Source organism: Phyllobates terribilis, unplaced genomic scaffold (assembly GCF_046119375.1).
Source record: "Phyllobates terribilis strain yellow unplaced genomic scaffold, ASM4611937v1 Scaffold_1__5_contigs__length_1240528914, whole genome shotgun sequence".
In the NCBI taxonomy this organism is placed as follows: domain Eukaryota; kingdom Metazoa; phylum Chordata; class Amphibia; order Anura; family Dendrobatidae; genus Phyllobates; species Phyllobates terribilis.
Genome location: NW_027362761.1, coordinates 892,186,977 through 892,210,778, shown reverse-complemented (window position 1 = coordinate 892,210,778; position 23,802 = coordinate 892,186,977). Strand labels below are relative to the sequence as shown.

The 23,802-nt window shown below is 40.8% G+C and overlaps 1 protein-coding gene across 15 annotated transcripts in view; it reads right to left on the bottom strand.

The window, feature by feature from the left end:
* Positions 1–23,802, bottom strand: part of CAMK2D (calcium/calmodulin dependent protein kinase II delta) — a 330,223-nt gene that overhangs the window by 95,071 nt on the left and 211,350 nt on the right. For all 15 annotated transcript variants that reach the window (XM_073639954.1, XM_073639974.1, XM_073639984.1 and 12 more), the window contains exon 5: positions 13,687–13,752. In XM_073639954.1, the coding sequence (XP_073496055.1) occupies positions 13,687–13,752 (66 nt within the window). The remainder of the gene's footprint in view (positions 1–13,686; positions 13,753–23,802) is intronic.

The window sequence follows — 23,802 nt, the reverse complement described above, 5'->3', positions numbered from 1 at the left end:
CTTGATGAGGCCAGACCCCTCAGAAAGGGTTAATGCTGCTGACCACACAATACCCCTTTGCCTTAAAAGGACAGAGGTGTGCGAGTCTCAGGGCCTCCTCAGCAGGGAGATAGCAGCACCGGATATAGCACACCCTGTCTGCCTTAACAGGCCAGCAGTAAGGTGCTCTGCGCTGCAATAGTGAGCAAACGGAACCTTCTGCTTTAAAAGGCAGAAGTGACTCACCAGCTGGCCGCGATGACTGCTCTTCTCTGGGGAGGTGTAGAGAGCGAGGAGCAGGGAGCAGGAGGCGCTGCACGTGGAAATGGACGCCGGCCGAAGGACCCAGGAGAAGAAGAAGGGGCTTGGTCAGCTCCAGCGCGCGCTTTCCGAGCACTTCCTGTCTGAGGAAAAGTGACAGGGAGCAGAGAAGCGCGAAGCCACGCCCCCCGCCGTCACACACTAACGGAGCCCGCGCTTCCCCGTCCCTGCTCCCCTGCTAGCAGAGACATCTCCAAACGCCGAATGCAGCGGTAATATCCTGTAACGGACAAAACTGCAGTCACCACATGTACAGTAAGAGCGGCTGCCGCAGCAGCCGCTGAAGCACTCAGAACTGATGAGCACTTACCCAGCTGAGCACCACAGGGACCCCAAGAAGCGGTGTGCGTCTCCGCCAGGGAGTGTCCTGTATCCCCCGGGGCCGGCAGGCTTCTGCGGGGACCTCCTTAGGAGGTACGCAGATCCGCCAGGGGAGGGTCAGGGGTCCCAGCAGCGCAGAGACCCCCTGAGACCTCTAGACCACGGGGGGTCCAGGTCTCCGGGAATGTAAAATAAAAAATTCTTCTCAGGAGCTGCAAACGCAGCGACTATCCTCTGCGACCTCAAATTTAAAACTGGAGAACATGGGAGTAGGAGGAGCCTAAGCTGGAGGGGCCGGTCGTCACTTTTTCTAATCTGAGGTGAACTATCCTGTGGGGTTCCGCCTACCCACTAGTAATGAATCTGTGTATCCCTTCCTTCCCTTCTGCTGCTGAAAATTTGTTAATACTCATGTGTAATCAATCGCCCATAAGAAAACGATTAAAACAAACGTGATCTTTGAATTTTCTGTAAAAATGAGAGATTTCTAAACACTGGGGTATAGGAATCCCCACATCACCAGTTGCGTGACAAAAACCCCACCTCACCAGTTGAGAGTTAAAAAGAGAAACTGTAGACAGTATTAGCTCTAAATTTGTTCCCGCTGCTCTCCTGAGTATTCTGTTCTTTTTTTAATTGCCAAAAATTTGCCAGTGACACGGGTCTTTTTATGTAGTGCTAATTTCTATGGTCTTTACCCAGGGGGCGTCGTTCACAAGATAATTACGCAAGTAATAGCTTAAAGACACACCCCTGAAATCCTGTGAGCAACTCCCAACTGACTTTTATCCTAGTGATAAGACCTCTTTAAAACAATGTATCAATGGACAGTCTCATGATTGAGGCTAAGGCTGACGAAGGCTTCTGACCCACAATGGCTTCCCTAGGCCATTTAAATAAGCGAATATTTATTAGCTTAAATGTGTACTACATACTGCATATGAATATGAAGTTTGAAAGAAGAAATTTTAGAAATAGTTTTCCTTTGTGCCTACAGCTTCGATGGTGGGTCCCCATGGTTACAGACAAAAAAAATCTCTGAAGTTTGATCCTGCATTCATGTGTTATGTTTTTTCTCATTCTTGCTTCATTACAAAAAAAATATGTCAGTGAGAAGATAAGATTATATAAAGTTTTTTTCCCCTGCTCATTGTTAAAGTCTAATGAAACAAAAAGTTCTTTGTTTACCAAACGTAAATTAATTAAGCTTATTAACATACGGTATGTTATTAATGGATGACCAAATTTCAGTCACGTCTTGAGGTTGTAGAGCTGTGACAGCCAAATCCCCCTTCCCTGTGTCAGTGAGATGTATGAAGGGGCCTGGCTGACTGGCTCAATTCACCAGCAAAGCCAGTCCCCTACAACTGTCATGGCTACTTCATAGACTAATAAGGGGACTGGTTTAGCTAATGAAGTAAAGCAGTCAGCCAGCCCCCTTCAGACTGTCACTGACACAAAAACGGGGGAGGGATCTCACTTGTAATGAAGCAAATGCAGAAGTGCTGGGAGATTGATGGAGCTGTGAAAATAAAATAATAATAAAAGGGGTTCTGTACTACTTGGACAATCCCTTCTCAATCCCTATCCCCCCCCCCTTGTAAAATAATATCACCTATACACACACCTCTGGTGTCAGCAATGGCTCTCCCGAAAATGGCGTGACATTGTTATGTCCTGCATACCCTGCAGCCACTCATCCGGAGGAAGTCAGAGCTGCTGCTCTCTCACTTCCTCCAGATGTACAGGTGCATCTCACTACATTAGAATATCATCAAAAAGTTAATTTATTTCAGTTCTTCAATACAAAAAGTGAAACTCATATAATATAGGAGTTTCACTTTTTGTATTGAAGAACTGAAATAAATTAACTCAAATTATATAGTCATTACAAACAGAGTGATCTATTTCAAGTGTTTATTTCTGTTAATGTTGATGATTATGGCTTACAGCCAATGAAAACACAAAAGTCATTATCTCAGTAAATTGGAATACTTTATAACAGCTTGAAAAATGTTTTTAAAAGCGGAAATGTTGGCCTACTGAAATGTATGTTCAGTAAATGCACTCAGTACTTGGTCGGGGCTCCTTTTGCATCAATTACTGCATCAATGCGGCGTGGCATGGAGGCGATCAGCTTGTGGCACTGCTGAGGTGTTATGGAAGCCCAGGTTGCTTTGATAGCAGCCTTCAGCTCGTCTGCATTGTTGGGTCTGGTGTCTCTCATCTTCCTCTTGACAACCCCCCATAGATTCTCTATGGGGTTAAGGCCAGGAGAGTTTGCTGGCCAATCAAGCACAGTGATACTGTTGTTTTTAAACCAGGTATTGGTACTTCTGCCAGTGTGGACAGGTGCCAAGTCCTGCTGGAGAATGACATTTCCATCTCCTAAAAGCTTGTCGGCAGAGGGAAGCATGAAGTGCTCTACAATTTCCTGGTAGACGACTGCGCTGGCTTTGGTCTTGATAAAACACAGTGGACCTACACCAGCAGATGACATGGCTCCCCAAACCATCACTGATTGTGGAAACTTCACACTAGACCTCAAGCAGCGTGGATTGTGAGACTTTCCACTCTTCCTCCAGACTCTGGGACCTTGATTTCCAAATGAAAATTGGTACTCTGGGACCTTGTGGAGCTTGTCAATGACTGCCTTCTGGACATCTGTCAAGTCAGCAGTCTTCCCCATGATTGTGGAGCCTACTGAAACAGACTAAGGGACCTTTTTAAACACTTAGAAAGCCTTTGCAGGTTTTTTTTGTTAATTATTCAAATTTACTGAGATAATGACTTTTGTGTTTTCATTGGGGGTAAGCCATAATCATCAACATTAACAGAAATAAACACTTGAAATAGATCACTCTGTTTTTAATGACTATATAATATATGAGTTTCACTTTTTGTATTGAAGAAACTGAAATAAATTTACTTTTTGATGATATTCTAATTTAGTGAGATGCACCTGTATGTGATTTGTCCAAAGGCAGGGAAAGTGAAGCCAGCACGGATACGCGCCCATATCATGCGATCCCCCGGAGAGCCAGTGCCGACACCGCTGGAATGAAGCTGGAGGTGAGTATACAGTGGCATGCAAAACTATTCACCCTTTTGTCAGTTTTCGCTTTCTGCTACCTCACAACCTGGAATTTCCCTGTTTTTTTGAGGGTTTGCAACAGGTCTTTTAAAGAACATGCCTACAAATGTGAACATTTGATTTTCTTTTTATTGTGAAGCAAACAACAAATAGGACAACATAACTGAAAACTTTAGTGTGCATAACTAGTTACCCCCCTAAAGTCAGCACTTTGTAGAGCCTCCTTTTGAGGCAATTACAGCCGCAAGTCACTTTGGATAAGTCTCTATGAGCTTTCCACATCTTGCCACTGGGATTTTTGCCCATTCCTTAAGGCAAAGCTGCTCCAGATCCTTCAAGTTAGATGGTTTCCTCTGGTGAACAGCAATCCTCAAGTCTGACCACAGATTCCCAATTAGATTAAGGTCTGGGTTTTGACTAGGCTACTCCAAAATATTTACATGCTTCATCTTAAACCACTCGAGTGTTGCTTTAGCAGTATGCTTTGGATCATTATCTTGTTGGGAGATGAACTTCCGTCCCAGTCTAAAATTACTGACAGACTGAAACAGGTTTTGCTGAAGAATATCCCTGTATTTCACCCCATCCATCTTCCTCTCAACTCAGACCAATTTCCCTGTTCCTGCTCTTGAAAAACATTCCCACAGCAGGATGCTGCCACCATGTTTCACTATGTGGATGGTGTTCTGGGGGTGATGAGCTGTGTTGGTTTGGTGCAAGATATAACGTTTACCTTGGTGGCCAAAAAGTTCAACTTTGATCTCATCTGACCACAGCACCTTCTTCCATATATTTGGGGAGTCTCCCACATGTCTTTTGGCAAATTCAAAATGAGCCTTACAATTTGTGTGTGTAAGTAAACATTCTTCCATGAAGGCCACCTCCATGTAGTGTACGGCTTATTGTGGTCGTATGGACAGATATTCCAGTCTCTGCTTGGGAACTATGCACCTACTTCATGGTTACCTTTGGTCTCTGTGCTGCCTCTCTGCTTACTGCCCTCCTTGCCTGGACTGAACATTTTGGTGGATGGCCCTGTCTTGGCAGGTATGTTGTGGTGCCATGTTCTTTCCATTTGATGAGAATGCATTTGATGGTGCTTTGGGGGATCATCAGAGATTGGGATATTTTTTATAACCCAACCCTGACTTGTACGTCTCAACAACTTTGTCCCCGACTTGTTTAGAGATCTCCTTGGACTTCATGGTGTTGTTTTGTTAGTGGTGCCTCTTGCTTAATGGTGTTGCAGCCTCTGTGACCTTTCAGAAAAGGTAAAGTGTATATACGGACAGACCATGTGACACACAGATTGTACACAGGTGGACTTCCTAAGCATGTGACTTATGAAGGGAATTGCTTGCACCAGAAATTTTTGGGGGCTTCATAGCAAAAGGGGTGAATACATACTGTATGCACATGCCATTTTTTAGTTATTTTATCCCATACACTTAATTTATGACTATTTAGTGCTGATACATTGCACACAAATCAGATTACAAAAAGGTTTAAACACAGGTTGTAATGTAACAAAATACTGTAGGTAAAAAATTAAGGGGATGAGTACTTTCACAAGCCACTGTAAGTGTTATTATTTTACAACAGGGAAACAAAGATTGAGAAGAGGTTATAGTACACATTTTATTTAGGTGGACAGCTATTTAAACTCCAAAAACTACACATTGTAGTGCAGAGAATGAAATCTTTTTAGTGATGCAACTCATACGCGACTTGCGACTGTCATTGAAAATCCTACATGTTACCAATAAATGACAAGACAGTATTCTGTGCTATTTGGCTCTAATACTTATTAAGAGAATATAGACTGTGCAGACCAAGGATATTTATCAGGCAAACTGTGTGGGCTAATAACTGTGTCTTTCCTATTCCAATTGCACACCCTGATAGATGGCACACTATTCCCCAGGAAAGGAGAACTGTTCATTTTATCATTCTTTTTCTCAATATAAAAATGAATTAACATGACATATCAGATAAATATCCCCCATAGTAATACAATATAATAAATGAACCAATGCTCATGTGAAAGGTATTGAAGCCTGCAGTAGGATTTTAGCGTGCTCCACATTATTCTTGTGATAGCAGAGGGGGGCCTGCCTAATACAGAAGAGGCTTATGAATTAATAGCTCTGCTTCGTTTCTGGAAATAAGACAATAAATCTGTAGACACAAGTCAATATTTGTAATAACCATTTCCTTCAGAGATTGCCCCAGAACATTGGGTCAGCATGAGATCTTATATAAAAATGTGCATTCTAGAAAAAACCCATCTACAGTCAATAAATGTAATGAAAACCTTTTCTTCCAGCACCTTCTCCTACACATCGTAATTAAGGGGTCTCTTGGGTGAATGATTCAAATGTTAGGAAGGAGGATAGAAATAACAACTAATCCAATATTTATGGTAGATTGAATATTCACAATGCCTTAGCCATTGTCCCTATATTTCTATTGTGCATATTCCAGATGTCATGACAAACAAGCATCCTGGGTGCAGTTGGATGAGTCTTAATCTCTGGCACAGTCCTGGTAGACCGTACATGTGTCTTGAGACACAGAATCAGACACAGTTCACTTTTGCCTCATATGTGACTGTAATGCACGGTTGCCCACCGTCCACAAATTCCAGGACAGTCCGGAATAATCAGGCACTTTTTTGTCCTGTTTAAAAAATTTCAGGCATCCGCGATTCCTTTTTTTTTCTTTTTGAAGGCAAGGAAACTTATGCAGATTACCATCATTATATATTTGACCGTGAATACATATCAGAATTATGGGCTGTAAACATGTATCACTCATAATCATAATGAGTTACCGTATTATGTTTTTTTTCAATGTGTCCATAAAAAAATATTTATCTGATTTTTTTTTGATAAGCGGTCCAGGAAAAAAATAAAAAAATCAAATTGGTCAACTTGTAGTAGAGAATAGCGAGCGGCTGATCAGATAGGTGTCGCTGTTAGCCAAGTAGAAAGCAATGCAAGGTGATTTATTATAGGGGCACTCTGCCTAGTGTATTTTCCTGGCCACAATTACTGCAGTTGTTGAAGCGCCACTCCAGTGGTTTTTATTTTTCCAGCTGGAGTGGTGCAGGTCCAATAATGCAACAATGATGTCGCACCAGGTTGGCTAATCATAAGAAGAGCTGCAGGTGCAATTGGAGGTGGTTCTCAGGGCTTCCATCCAGTGGTCACAGATTACTTACGTGGCTGATGTACCCCATCCTGCAAATCAATTTGCAAAAACTCTAATACAGACATCTCCAGGGGCAGATTTTTATATAAAATGTTTTTATTTCTGGCTAAACAAAAAAGAATATTGATGTAGTGATAAATCAGCTAGGAAGAGATCAAGAGAAGAAAGATAACCGCTACAAACTCTGTTGTCAGATCAAGCTCACTGACAAATTCACAGTTCTCTCACTCTGCAGGTAGCAATAGACAGTGCAACAGAGGCTACAGAAGGCAAATGCTGCAAAATGTTTACTGAAAGCCAATTGTAAAAAATATTTTTACCCAAAACATACACACAATTAGGTAAAAAAATGCCCTTGAAGATGTCCATATTCTTTAAGATCGAAGTACAAAAATCCCCAAACAGCATTAACACAGTGAGTGAAAAACTGCATAGGAAATAAGGAATGAAAACATGCACTAAGGAAACGCGCTGGTAAAATACAAAAGAATGCAGGCAATGGGGATAAATGTGTATCCAAACTTAAAAATGACAAAAGATACAATGGGGAGAGTCACAGACACTAGTGCACTGTCTAAGCTAATTAAACTTCATTAAAGGGGTTGTCTCATATTTGTAACAGCTGGTTGTCTTGGTTATCATCCACCTCTGCAGTTTATCAAAAAGGTGGCCAGTTTCCTAGGCAAGAGCATTAGCAAGCTGTTTGCTATGTATCGCTGCATCTGGTGATCCTCAGTGCCCATGTGCTTCTCCGATTCTGCAGTTACAAGGTTGCCTCCGCAAGTAACATTGGGGACAATGCAGACTGGGTAGCGGCTCAGTTATGCCACATATCCTGTTAATCTTAAGGAGTGCAATGCCACCATGCAAGTAGGAATCAACGAGGCAGAGGAGCAGTGCTCTTCTGAAGAACAAGCTTGATACAACCCCTTTAGTGTGGTGTTTTGCCTGAATGAATCATTTTCATAAATATGTAAGGTCTTTAAACTGGTATCTCAGTCTTCAGCTTCCAGACTGCTGTAAGATGCCGAATTAAAGAAATTCTATGTACCAAGACTAGGCACATAACGAACCATTGTCACATCAATGATCGGAAATTCTGTTTCCATTTCCACCTCTTCTCTAAGTTATCAATTGAGACATCACTGAACGTAATGGCTGAGAGCTATAAATGTATGACCACATAGATCCGACATCACACTGAAGAACTATAGTAAAATCTTTGATGGATATGAAAGGGATTGTCACTGAAAGTGGTCTCATAATAATATACATCATTATATGAAGTGCAGAACATGTAAGACAACAGAACAGAAGTATGGGGGTGTTCAGCTCGCTCATTCGCCCTGAAATAAGAAACGTTGCTGGGTTGGCTAACTATATGATATGCAATCTATTAAAGATAATGTGTCAGCAGAAAGTAACCTATTGTTGAAATCAGCCTTTTATGTTAAGTGGATTATTTCAAAATCATTATATATATATATATATATATATATATATATATATATATATATATATATATACATACATACATACACACACACACTATATGAATTACCACATGTGGAATTATATACTTTACAAAAAAGGGTGAAACAACTGAAAATATGTCTTATATTCTAGGTTCTTCAAAGTAGCCACCTTTTGCTTTGATGACTGCTTTGCACACTCTTGGCATTCTCTTGATGAGCTTCAAGAGGTAGTCACCGGAAATGGTCTTCAAACAATCTTGAAGGAGATTCCAGAGATGCTTAGCACTTGTTGGCCCTTTTGCCTTCACTCTGCGGTCCAGCTCACCCCAAACCATCTCGATTTGGTTCAGGTCTGGTGACTGTGGAGGCCAGGTCATCTGGCGTAGCACCCCATCACTCTCCTTCTTGGACAAATAGCCCTTACACAGCCTGGAGGTGTGTTTGAGGTCATTGTCCTGTTGAAAAATAAATGATGGTCCAACTAAACGCAAACCGGATGGAATAGCATGCCGCTGCAAGATGCTGTGGTAGCCATGCTGGTTCAGTATGCCTTCAATTTTGAATAAATCCCCAACAGTGTCACCAGCAAAGCACCCCCACACCATCACACCTCCTCCTCCTCCATGCTTCACGGTGGGAACCAGGCATGTAGAGTCCATCCGTTCACCTTTTCTGCGTCGCACAAAGACACAGTGGTTGGAACCAAAGATCTCAAACTTGGACTCATCAGACCAAAGCACAGATTTCCACTGGTCTAATGTCCATTGCTTGTGTTCTTTAGCCCAAACAAGTCTCTTCTGCTTGTTGCCTGTCCTTAGCAGTGGTTTCCTAGCAGCTATTTTACCATGAAGGTCTGCTGCACAAAGTCTCCTCTTAACAGTTGTTGAAGAGATGTGTCTGCTGCTAGAACTCTGTGTGGCATTGACCTGGTCTCTAATCTGAGCTGCTGTTAACCTGCGATTTCTGAGGCTGGTGACTTGGATAAACTTATCCTCAGAAGCAGAGGTGACTCTTGGTCTTCCTTTCCTGGAGCGGTCCTCATGTGAGCCAGTTTCTTTGTAGCGCTTGATGGTTTTTGCAACTGCACTTGGGGACACTTTCAAAGTTTTCCCAATTTTTCGGACTGGCTGACCTTCATTTCTTAAAGTAATCATGGCCACTCGTTTTTCTTTACTTAGCTGCTTTTTTCTTGCCATAATACAAATTCTAACAGTCTATTCAGTAGGACTATCAGCTGTGTATCCACCATACTTCTGCACAACACAACTGATGGTCCCAACCCCATTTATAAGGCAATAAATCCCACTTATTAAACCTGACAGGGCACACCTGTGAAGTGAAAACCATTTCCGGTGACTACCTCTTGAAGCTCATCAAGAGAATGCCAAGAGTGTGCAAAGCAGTCATCAAAGCAAAAGGTGGCTACTTTGAAGAACCTAGAATATAAGACATATTTTCAGTTGTTTCACACTTTTTTGTTAAGTATATAATTCCACATATGTTAATTCATAGTTTTGATGCCTTCAGTGTGAATGTACAATTTTCATAGTCATAAAAATACAGAAAAATCTTTAAATGAGAAATCCTACAATCTCTGATCTTCACAGAAGACTTTTCAGCAGTCTCATTATCATCACAGGCTAGATTGCAATGAAAGATAATGCATCCGTACCCCCATTCACAATAGGTGATGCACAGCACATCAGGATTACCATTGCAATAGATGGCAGACCGATTACCAAGCGAAAACACATCAAAAACGCTACGTGTACACTTAACCTTAATGGTTTACTATGAACACATCTTTCTTATTCCTTAAAACTATACTGTTGCATTGTATTTTTGTATTTTATGTTTATTCTACAACATATGATGTATTAAATAAGCTGAGGATTAATGGAATAAACTTTATTTATAACACATAGAAGCAAACGATGGGACTTGTCATATAAGGCACCTGGAGAAGTTTAACGGAGATGCGACAGTTGTGCCACACTTGATTGTTGGGGACCTGTATAAGCCAGTCAGCTTTAATCATTCTGTAATTTGTATTTTTACCAAAATAAGGATTTAAAAAGAGTATGGGTCAGTGCAGTGTCCATTTCCGGACCTCATGGTATATACAAGTCCAATATGAGGCCCAGTGACAAGGGTGAAAATTGCAAAAAAAATATTGATAGTTTTTCAAAAAAATTGATAGTGAATGTAATCAGATGTTTAAAAAAATACATTTAACATAAAAACCTGACATAAAGGGAATCTGATCAACTCTCCTAAGCCATCTATATGGGCATGTAGGTCATAGGAAGCCGAAATACGTAATATCTTGATATCTGAGATCCGATGTCTTATTTCACAGTAATCCATGTCTTGTATATAAATGACCTCTTCCAGGCTGTGGAAAGGAAGTTGCCTGGAAGATAACTGTGTCTCCAGAGATTATTATAAATTAATGAAGGAGGAGATACAAGTGAAACATGTAACTAACACAGAACAGGAGAAATGAATTGTGTCTCTTAGAAAACACTTGGAAGCTGAAGCTGAGAGGAACCTGCAGATGTGTCAGGTATAATCACACACAGCTCTGCAGTGAGATCAGGAGAGCAGAGAGCGGCCATCACACATCACACTGGTAACTCCCCTTCATGTATAATAATCTCTGGAGGCAGATTCTCACGCGCATCTATGTCCGTCCCATAGTCCTGAACAGCTCATTTACATATAAGAAAAATGTGGATTTCTCTGGAATAAGACATCGGATCGCAGAAATCAAGTTATCATGTTATTCCGCTTCCTACGACCTGCATGCCCATATAGACGACTTAGGAGGGTTGATCCTACTGACAGATTCCCTTTAAACAAAAGGTTATTTCTGATGACACATTCCATTTAAAATTAATGACCTACTCTTAGGATAAGCCATCAACTTCACATTAATATGGGGTCTGATTTACGGCACTATCACTAATCAGCTGTTAGATTGTTCCCTTCATAATTTACTGGAGCTCTGGATTTATAGTTTAAAGAATAACCGTTGTTTTAACTTTTTTTTTCCCCCAGAGGTCAATATTACATGTGAAAATAACAAATCTAATATCTGATACCTTATTAGTGTAGTGTAATCTTCTGCTTTCTCTTGAACGGCTCATTAATTCTCAAAATACAATTTTCAGTTCTCAGGTAAAATCTGTATTCAGTGAATACAGATTTTCCCATTATTGAAATAGCAGATGACAGTTGGTGCTCCTAAACTTCTATGTATAACTGTCATTTCAGAAGAACTTACAGCAGAATGTCTGCATCTGCCTATACCTCCTCCTCTCCGCTGTAGAATTTTAAAATCACCAACTGTCATTTCCTATCATAGTAATGTTAAAATCGGTCTTCACTGAATACGGATTTTACCCATGAATTGAGAGAAAGATCAATCCAGGAGGAGAAAGAAGCAGATTTCTCTGATAAGATATATTACAAATCTGCTTCATTTTATGTGTACTATTGATTTATGCGATAAAAATGATGGTAACTCTTTAACACATTAAGTAGCGCTCCAATAATGCCGATCAGATAGGAGTCAGGTTACTGGAGAGCGCATGCTGTAAATTGTACTCTTGCCACCATAGAAATCACCACAACAGTATCTGTTACTGTAATAGGACAACAAGGAACGCAGGGAGATTTCAGGTCTGAAGCCAAACACTATTATGAATGCAGCTCTGGACTATAGTATAGACTGAGCCTTTGGGCAAGTAAAATAATGAAGGAATTTATTTACAATATTACTCAACGCTTTCTTTTTTTTAGATTAAGTTTGTAAGTAAATTGGGAAATGACGCTGAAAGCTGGACATATGCTTGAAGTAGACTAGAACATTGACTATTATTTTATTACTACAGGAGGCGCATAGTACTGGATAATTACAGGCTCGGAATGAAGAACCGCTAAGAAAAGCTCAAAACGCTCATTCACTCTTTGAAAATGAAAATTCATTTATTTCCAAGTAGATGCTTATGTCACCGACTCTTGCAATTCCCTGTTGTCTGCCAAAATGAAAAGGTTGCCTGGCACTTGAAAGAAAAGCATCGCTTAACATGTCTGTTCCATTTATTAAAAGGGAAAATACGAGAAAATATAATTTGCAGTCTGAATTTAGGTCAGAAAAGCACGAATCTCAAAAATTTATATGGCTTGGTAGAGGCAGCATTCTTCAGTAAATTGTGGATATCTGCTGTACATGGGATGATATAGAATTTCATAATATTTAAAAAGAACAAATTCCTTTTATTAGAATAAATCCCATCTGATTGGAAAAGCTATTAATTCCGCAGCAGAGGGGCACGTCTGCGGGGTGGATGGCCAGTAGAAGAGACATAATATAAAAGACAAACTTTTATATACTGTAATTACCTACTAGGTCCAATACAGGCTACAGAAATGTAGTTTATGGCTGCAAATTATTTTATTTATTTATTAAAGGGCTACTGTGAAAATTATCACCATTGGATTCTTTACTAGGCTAGCAGATACCTGCACAGACAAAAAGGGACAAATTTGATGAAAGAATTGCGGTATTAATATTGACTTATTGGCTACTGTGATGCTTTAAGGGATTTTTTGATTTATAAAAGAAAAAAACATTAAAATATCCTATTTGGGAAATTTGAGTCAAGACATGTTTGGGGTCTTCCTTTTAGAATCCTTGTGAGAAGATAGAATATTATCATTAGTACTCAGTAAAATAAAACAAAACAGGGAGCTCCTATTGCTCCACCTTTGTACTGAGAATATTTACCTTATAAGTTCTCAGCAGTCCACTTTGGACAATTCCTACTAGAAAGAAGGGTCATTTGACAATTAGAGGATCACAAAGTGTCCCTCTACTGGGTCACCAATCTAATGTTACTACTATTACATATACTTATTACATTCCTTACCAGATTAAATAGATTCTGTCCTTATTAAAATATGTTTTTAAAACCCTAGAACATGCCATTAATGTGCACGCTACAGCTCCTAACCTTATTAAAAAGTGGTAGGGGGCTTCATTAAGGTCTGAAGCCCTCACAGTGACAGGACTTCCTTTGTCCATGCACTGTGTCAAGTATAGAAGATCAGCATTCCAACATTAAAGGCCATTAGCTCTTGTGAATGGACGCACACCTACCACATATTAGCGGCATATGAAGGAGTTATGATGATTTATGCATATGAGTAATAAGGTCTTATAGGACTTTTCAGTACCACTTCTTCATGAAGCACTGAAATGGAATAGTCATCACTTACCTTGCATCTGCTTCACTATAGTATTCTCTTGCTACTATGTCTTCAAACAACTCTCCCCCAGTAACTCTGCAGAGACACAACATAAAATAATCATAAAACAAAATGCCCAATTTACACTTATGACAAAATCTACCAGAAATAACTGCAGTATAGAAAAGCAAACACACCTGTATATTTAAAGAGGTTTTCTCATCATCATTGACACGAACACCACCACTTGCTCACGACACATGTGCCTCGGATGTGACCGTAAAGGGGGACTCCGCTTCCCACTCACTCACTCACCCACTCACCTATCTCAATAGGCCAAAAATGAGGTAAGCGCACCCACAGACTGTTCCCACATCCACACCACACTTTACGCTGCCACCTGTCACCGTTTTACTAGGTCAGTGAGACGCCTGCATTGGGCAACACACTGGTACACGTGCACACCTAGCTTTCCCAAGCTCCTGAACAGTTCACTACTTGCACTCTAGCTACACGGTAACACAACCAAGCTAATTTCACTTCTCGAGATCGTGGGAACGTTAGAGCAACAGCAGACAAACTTATATCATTTTTTATTTAATATACAAAAAGAGGACATTGATTAAAAAGTTTACAAAAGATGCAGTAATAAGCCATACATACAGACAAAAACAGTATAAAATAAAAGGGATAAAATACAGATACATATTCAGAATTGGATCTGTGAGCATTTCTGGTAGTGGAGAGCGCTGCGGGAAATATGGACAGATCTGCAATACACATTGCTTCTCCTGGGGTCTGCAAAAGATATTTGTTAGATGACATGTTATAAATGGGTCTCACCAGTCCCCTTACTTCTCCCTCCACTGAGGTAAGAGGGTGATAGCCCTCATTTTTGCTGTGGGTCATATTTCCCCCTGGAAACCTCCTAGAGAAACAATATGGCAGTGATCTTACTGAATATCCTTCAAGCATTCAATACATACCATACATGATATGATATATCTAGAATTCAGGGAGATATTGCGCCCCTGTAGGTTGCCAGCCACCAAGACTTTTGCAATTTTACCTACAGATGTGAACAGGCTCACCGATCAAGAATGTATCCATAGATTCTGTAAAACTAGAATTATAATTTGAAAAACCTTAAAATATTGTTTTACCTTGTCCTGTCTATGCAGTACAGACAGAATGGCTGTGAAAGCATTGATGCCCCTGCGTTTAACACCTATGTGCTAGTGGAGGCATACAGGGACACATCTGCTGGCCCGAATGGTTATCCAATATTGACAGCTACCTGTTTATTACTCTGTTTACCTACTTCATGTCTGCTCTTCATCAGTTAACCTGCTTCAATTACCTGTTCAAAGCTGGGGTTGCAGGCAATGATACAATGCCCCTAGCCTTTGTTCTGTATAACTTATAACTCCACTTATGACAATCACCAATGAGTAAAATTGCAAAGTGTTTGTAAAAACAAATGGACTTTGCAATTTACTTGTTATTAAAAATCATGTCTGTTCTCAAGAATGGAATCATTTTTAATATTGTTTATTAGCTTGCTACCTAGATTGCCAGCCACCGTTGCAGTCTACCAGCGGTGGCCAGTCTCCTAGGAAAGGTGCGCAGCACTTACAAGCTCTTTTCCTTTCAATAAAGCTTGTGAGTGCTGCTATTAAGCTGGTCCAATAGCTAGATCTGGCCAGGCTCAAAGTCCTGCAACATTAGAGTGTACAGTTCTGGCCAACGGCACAACCACTCCTCCAAACTGTCTTTATAATCATGAAGAATGATTTTACTATAATAGGTAAAATTCATAAATCTTTAAAAAAAATAACAGTATGGACAGTATGTAAGTTCTGCAAGTTTCAGAATTCAGAGGTGTTGTCTACTACCTGGACAAGCCCTTCTTAAATACTGTATTCCCTAATGTAAAATAAAAATAACATATACTCCCCTTCCGTATTGGCGCCATTCAGGCGAAGTCTCCAGAGGTTTGTGTGACATTCTTATGCCATGTGGGCCTTGTAGTCAATCAGCTGTCGCTATTGAGCTCCAGTTCTTTCATTTCCTTTGGATGAACCACCAGTGGTGGTGTGAGTACTACAGCCAATAAGCGGCAGCTGATTGTTATACCATGTGAGCCCTGCAGTTGATATCACGCGAGCCTTGATAGACCCCGTGCAGACACCGCTGGGATGGTGCTGTATCGGGAGAGGAGTGTAAGGTGTTTTTATTTTACAAAGGGGAATATAGTATTTAAGATAGGGTTTTCTGAGTAGTTTTCTTAGTTACATTAAATACAGGTGCGACTGAACCAGAAGAAACCTTAAGTTAGGGCTTAGCGGTGAACACTGTGAATCTAGCCTTAAGATGTCCTACAGTGTCCTCTTACTGTGACATCAGCCTACAAAGAAAAATAAACAACAATTTACAGTAGATTTGAAGAAATATTAAGCTTTAATTGAAAGGCATGTGACTACGGGGAAAATAGCCAAACAGTAAAAATCTTAAGGCTGCATGCCCACTATCATTTTTGCCGCGGAATTTCTGCAGCGAAAACGCTTAAAAACCGCTTGGTAATACGTGCCCCATGGTCCCCAATGATAATCCGCATGTGCTGTGCACAAGCTACGGAAATTTCCGCTGCGGATTATCATTGCGGAAAAATACGCAGCATGTCCATTAATTTTGCGGACATGCAGCGTAATTGCCGCCATTAACTTGCATTGAACCGCATATTATCCATGTCAGCACATTTGCACACACTGATATGAAGCGATTCAATGTGCGGATGGTACACAGGCCTGGAGAAGAGGAGACTCTCATCCAGACCCGGGTACCATAGAAACTGTAAAAAAAAGAATTTAAAATAAAAAATAAAGAATATACTTACCTTATGATGGCCCCCGGTCTCCATAGCAATGCGTGAGGTGTGTTGGGCGGCTCGCGGTGGTGTGAGGACCTGACATGACGTCATTGAGTCATGTGAAAGGTCACACGACCGCTGACGTCGGCGGTCGCGTGACCTATCACATGACTCAATGACGTCATCGCAGGTCCTTCACACACCGGGGAGACCGGATGGAGCGGAGAAGGAAACCGCGGGCCATCGGAAGGTAAGTATAATCTTTATTTTTTTACCATTCTTATTCTTTTTTTTAAACTATTACTTGGTCACACTATATAAATCCATGCCGGTTGCATGGATTTATATCGTGTGACCAAGTTGTCAAGCACTTTTCCAAGTGATGCTAAAATCGGTTGGAAAAGCGCTTGATAACCCACATGCAGAAATGCATGTAAAAACGCTTGACAAACGCTTCTACCTGGCGGGAAAAACACATGTAAAATCCGCATGCGTTTTTCCTGTCAGGGAGAAGCGTAAAAAATATGCATCATTTCTGCATCGTGGGCACATAGCCTCACAATGCAGCACAGGAGTGTCTCAAAAAGAGCTTAGAACTAGGGAGACATGCCAACATCTGCAACAGTTATCAAATTGGGTTATACAGGTTGAAAAAGTCACAAATCCATCAAGTTCAACCTCTCTCGACTAATTATACATTATCGATCGCTAGATTTATAACCCATCTAGCCCTTTTCTAAATACTGACAGTGTCTGCCATTACTACCGCATGTTGAAGAGCATTCCACAATCTAACTACTCTAACTGTGAAGAACCCTTTCCTATTTAGATGCCGGCTATAGCGTTCTAAAAGAAAAATTATGAAATGAAAAAATGTTTCTCATAAACAATAACTATTCTTTATAATGACATTTAAAATCACAGTGCTTTCCCTGCATATATGTAATAAAATACAGCAACTGCATCAAACATTGTAAAAAACAGTTGAACATTCCTCACGGTCATTAACCATGCTGAACACATGGTGAAATAAGCACATGTTGGTCGTTCCTGGAATATTTTTACAAGCCAGTCCAAAAATCAGAATACTGTATAAGGAAGATCATATCTTATTCCAACCTGCAGTACAACCGTACAATTTTCAGATGAAACATCATTTTGATGATGGAGCATCTTTAGTCTGAGCAGAAGCAGATATTTCAGCAACTGTTGATATCGGAGACAGTGGGCTCATATACTGTTACCCTAGAAAGTTCTGTAATCAAAGTGCTTGACATTTTTTCTAACCTGTAAAGATTGTAAAATTTAAAGGGAACCTGTGACATCCCAAAATGCTAAAAACCTGCAGATATGGGTCCAAGCTGCCCAGCCGCTCCCACTGGAAGTCCGGCTACTGGGAGGTAATTAACTTTATTCCTCTTGGCAGTGAAACACAGCGAGCGGCGGTTGTAACTACACCCCGGCACTGACTTACAGCCGGCTGTTGCACTGCTGAGCAGGCTGTCAGTCTGTACTGGGGCGTGGTTACAGCCGCCGCTCACTATGTACTGAGTGGTGGCTTAAGCTGTGGCACCGCGCCTCTATGACTGAAGGCCAGGAGTAATAAAGTTAATTTCCTCCCGGTAGCCGGGCTTTCAGTGCAGTGGCTGAGAAGCTTTGGAACGCTATTAACCTGCAGATTAACCTGATATCTGCAGGTTAATAGCATTTCAGGACATGACAGGTACCCTTTAAAGTGGTTATCCTGGATTTTTATTAATTTTGATTATGGGGCTGAGAACTAACAGGCAGGTACTTACTATCTGCCTGGCAAGAATTTCTGCAAGAAAGGTCACAGACCATTCCTGCTGACGATACCCCTGCTTCTACTGATGACACATCGACAGGGCAGAGTCTTCTCTTTCGCTCTGTTGATGGGGTGACTCTAGCAATGTCTTGCTAATTGACAGATGGCTCCCTGCTGTCTAACTGTGGGGAGCCAGCAGTCTATCTGCATGATGTCTGCAGTGAGGCACCATCAACAGAGCAGTCTGAAAGAGGAAGAGCTCCATTGACATGAGGTGAAAAGAAGCAGTGGAATCACTGGCAGCAGTCAGCAGAGATTGTCCCCTAGCAAAACAGGCAGGTAGTTACCAACAACTGTGGACACCCACTGCATACCATAAAATCTATACCGGTGGGTGAATTTACTCGATTAAGAGAAATTGTAGTAATGCGACCAAGTTGGACAATGAGATTGAGGAGTGCAGGAATAAATTAACTAGAAGGGGGTATCCCTCATGGACACTGAAGAGGGCAGAGGGCATAGTGAAGAAAAAAAATCAAGATCTGATCTTATTCAGACACCCCCCAATAGTAACTCTGATAGCACTGTTTCAATTAATAATAAAAGTGACAAACCAGTGATTTCTTTAAAATTTAGTCCTCAATTTTATCAAATTAAACATATCATTTTAAAATATTTGCCTATATTACACGATGATGCCACATTGGCTAGCATATTGGAACCGGGATGCAGAGTGGTAGCTAAACGTGGCCAAATATTGGGGAATTTACTATCCCCAAGTTTCATTAATCCAAAAAGACGGCGCCACACTTGGCTTGATTGCAACGTTTTTTTCAAGTGTGGCCAAAATCGTTGTAGGATGTGCCGATCTGCAAAGGTCACAAAAGAATTCTCTAATACAGAAAAAACACAACAACATGAGATAAGGAATTTTATTAACAGTAATAGTGAGTACATTGTATATATAATTGAATGCACGATTTGCAATATGTTGTATGTTGGATGTACGATACGTAAAATTAAGAACCGCATTGCGGAACATATTGGAGACATTGCTAATGCAACTAACCGCAATATGTCTTGCGCTTCTAGGCACTTTATACAGACTCATAATAGAAATACTTCTTCTTTCCAAGTATATGGCATTGAGCATCTTTCTATGAATCCAAGAGGTGGGGATAATCGGAGACGTCTTCTTGATCGTGAAGCTTTCTGGATGTACTACCTCAACACGTGTCATCCGACTGGCTTAAACATGCGGCGGGAGCTTCTATTAAATTACAACTAGTAGCGCCTTGTCGGACTCTTTTCTCTTTTCTTTTTGAATTATTACTATTATTATATTCCGTTTTTATTCTGTGTCTGTATTATCCAGCATTATATGATGCATTGTAGTTAATTATATATCCTTTAGCATTGTTTGTTTTTAAATAGTCATGTGATTTATGTATGCAGTTTTATTGGTGGAGCCTTATATATATACCAGGCATTTGCCATCTGTATTTAGCTTGGATAAAGAACGCAACATCTGCGTTTGAAACGCGTTGCTCTCATGGACATGTGCTTTTGGCATCTGTTTTTATTATAATAAAGAAGAATTCTGGACTTACCTCGAGCTGGAGCTTCTTTTTTCTTTTTGCACAGTTACCAACAACTGCTTGTTAGTCCTTAGCCCCATACACAAAAATAATAAAAGTCTAAAAGTCCTGGATAACCCCTTTAAGCATCTGAGAACACTGCATCTCTGAACAAAATCAAGCATATTCTCCAAGCCAAATCTTCTTGCATATATTATAAAAGTTTTATGGGAAGAGCAAATGTGAACCTGTCACCTTGTATATACTCTCCTATCTATAGAGATGCATTTATAGGAATTGTAAAGGGATACTGGGCAGGCAATCATTTTTAACATTTGTGTTCACTTTGAAAATTAGTTTGCGGTGAGCGTAAACCCAGCTCATTTATTAGACGGAGACCTTTCTCGCCTGACCAGTCGGTGATTGACAGCCCTCTATGGATCGGTGTGGAGTCACTAGGGATTAGCGCTGTGTAGAGTGAACACAAGTATTTCTAGCTTTAATTACACAGTTATCCAGCTTCCCATTGCCTCCACTGGTCACTTGTCTATAAACATACCGGGGGTAGGAGGCTGCTATACATGCAGACAGAATGATGAATGGATAAAAGCTCGAGAATCAAGAAAAAACAAGAACAAATGGAAAGTGAAATACACCACCAGAACCCTGGAAACAAGAAGTGGCCATCTGACCATTACTAATAGATGAGGAGAAGGTAGTTTCATCCTATATGAAGGTTTCATTATAACTGCTGCTCGTATATGACCAGGTATAGGGAGGAACGATGGTCTCCTACCCCTGTACTCACTACACTGTGTGCAGAATTATTAGGCAAGTTGTATTTTAGAGGATTATTTTCATTATTGATCAACAACTATGTTCTCAATCAACCCAAAAGACTCAAATATCCAAGCTTAATATTTTTGGAAGTTGGAGTGGTTTTTTTTAGATTTGGCTATCTTAGGAGGATATCTGTTTGTGCAGGTAACTATTACAGTCCCGAACTATTAGGCAACTTAATAAAAAGCAAATATAATCCCATCTCACTTGTTTATTTTCACCAGGTAAACCAATATCAGTGCACAAAATTTAGAAATAAACATTAATGACATGCAAAACCAAAAAAATTAGTGATCAATATAGCCACCTTTCTTTATGATGACACTCAACAGCCTTCCATCCATAGATTCTGTCAGTTGCTTGATCTGTTTTTGATCAACATTGCATGCAGCAGCCACCACAGCCTCCCAGACACTGCTCCGAGAGGTGTACTGTTTTCCCTCCCTGTAGATCTCACATTTTATGATGGACCATAGGTTCTCTATGGGGTTCAGATCAGATGAACAAGGAGCCCATGTCATTATTTTTTCTTCTTTTAGACCTTTACTGGCCAGCCACGCTGTGGAGTAGTTGGATGCATGTGATGACGAATTATCCTGCATGAAAATCATGTTTTTCTTGAACGATACTGACTTCTTCCTGTATCACTGCTTGAAGAAGTTGTCTTCCAGAAACTGGCAGTAGGTCTGGGAGTTGAGCATCACTCCATCCTCAACCCGAAAAGGTCCCACAAGTTCATCTTTGGTGATACCAACTCATACCAGTACCCCACCTCCACCTTGCTGGCTTCTGAGTCGGAGTGGAGCTCTCTGCCCTTTACTGATCCAGCCTCTGGCCCATCACGAGTCACTCTCATTTCATCAGTCCATAAAACCTTTGAAAAATCAGTCTTAAGATATTTCTTGAACCATTCTTGAAGTTTTAGCTTATGTTTCTTGTTCAAAGGTGGTCGTTTTTCAGCCTTCCCTACCTTGGCCATGTCCCTGAGTATTGCACACCTTGAGCTTTTTGATACTCCAGTAACGTTGCAGCTCTGAAATATGGCAAAACTGGTGGCGAATGGCATCTTGGCAGCTTCACGCTTGATTTTCCTCAATTCATGGGCAGTTATTTTGTGCCTTTTTTGGCAAACACGCTTCTTGTGACCTTGTTGGCTATTTTCCATGAAACGCTTGATTGTTCGGTGATCACGCTTCAAAAGTTTGGAAATTTCCAGACTGCTGCATCCCTCTGCAAGACATCTCCCAATTTTGGACTTTTCAGAGCCCATCAAAACTCTCTTCTGACCCATTTTGCCAAAGGAAAGGAAGTTGCCTAATAATTAAGCACACCTTATATAGGGTGTTTATGTCATTAGTCAACACCCCTCCTCATTACAGAGATGCACATCACCAGATTTACTTAATTGGTAGTTGGGTCTCAAGCCTATGCAGCTTGGAGTAGGACAACATGTATAAAAAGTATCATATGATCAAAATACTCATTTGCCTAATAATTCTGAACACAGTGTATTTGGTTGTCTTGTAGAACTGTGATTATGTACATCCATAATTGCTGTGTAACCATTTCATTCATTATTTCCAAGTCATAAAATGTTGTTGGAGCTTTAATTGACAAGTAAACCAATGTTAATAACTGCAATGCTGCCATGTCAGAAGTACAACAGTTTTTATACGGATTACCATAGGTGGTCATACATTATAAGGTGCCAGGTTCTATCCAATAAGACATCTATGGCTGCCCATACATATTAGATGGCTATCGACCAAACGATGCCTCAGCCTGTGTCCTCTATGAGAAGGCAGCCAACTTATCTCAGGGAGAAAAATGCGCGATCTGCTCGACTGACATCTCTCCTGACCATCAGTCAGCCAGCGCACCTATGCAAATTAGACCGTCGGCCGTACCCATCGAAATCGGCAGGTTCAGCCAATATTAGTCTAATGTGTATGGAGGCCTTAAACTGAATGAGTGTAAATTGCTATTTGATTAGATAAAATTTGCCATCTGTCAGAAAACTATTCTGACGTGCTTGTTTATTATCACGTGTTGCTTAAATAGCGCCATCATATTCCACAGCGCTTTACAGACATTATCATCGCTGTCCCCATTGGGGCTCACAATCTACATTCCCTATCAGAATGTCTTTGGAGTGTGGGTGGAAACCGGAGAACCCGGAGGAAACCACAGAAACACGGGGAGAACATACAAACTCCTTGCAGATGTTGTCCTTGGGGGAATATGAACCCAGGACCCTAGCGCTGCAAAGTAACCGTGCTAACCACTGAGCCACCGTGCTTAAAAATCTTTCTGCCAAACACAGAATGGAGTGTACATATAGTTTCTGATAGAAATAGTGAAAAAACAAGGTCACATGCTGCATTTGAGGTGTGGTTATAACTGCATGTGGTTTTACTGAGGGTATTTAATGCCAGTTTTTACTAACAAAACATTAATTTTAGATGTCTCACAAATAAAATTGCAATTGCGTCAAAAACCGTATGCGCCTCATTACCCCTCGTCAGGGAAAAGATCATAAAATTGTCAGCTCAGATCAACTTCAATGATGCATATTTATATATACTGTCTAATTGTAGTGCAAACTTAGACTAGACAGTCTTAAAATGTGCCCGACTTACGGCTGTTGGCCATGAACAGGGTCGGACTGGCCTGGCTGGGTACCGGTTAAATGTTCGGTGGGCCCCAGAGAGAGAAGAAGAAAAGGAAAAAAAAAATTTTGTTAGGGGCACGGAACTTTAAAAGGCACAGAAGGCAGGGGCGTACGCATGCAGAACTGACCTGTCGTGACTACCATGGCCGGTGTCACCACCTGGCATGCTCAGTCAAGTGCTGGGGCCAAGGAATGGAGGAACCGGTACGTTATGGGGCCAGTGAGTCACCGGCAGGCTTCAATGTTACTGCTATGACATCAGCGCGTGCCTGTCACAGAGCAGAGCGCCCTGTCACAGCTGCAGTCGGTGGCCCATTTCAATATATGATGCTGGCCATGAAAAACTGTTTTTTTTGGTGCAAATTACACCAGATTTCAGCCTTGTATAGCTTAATCAGTTCCC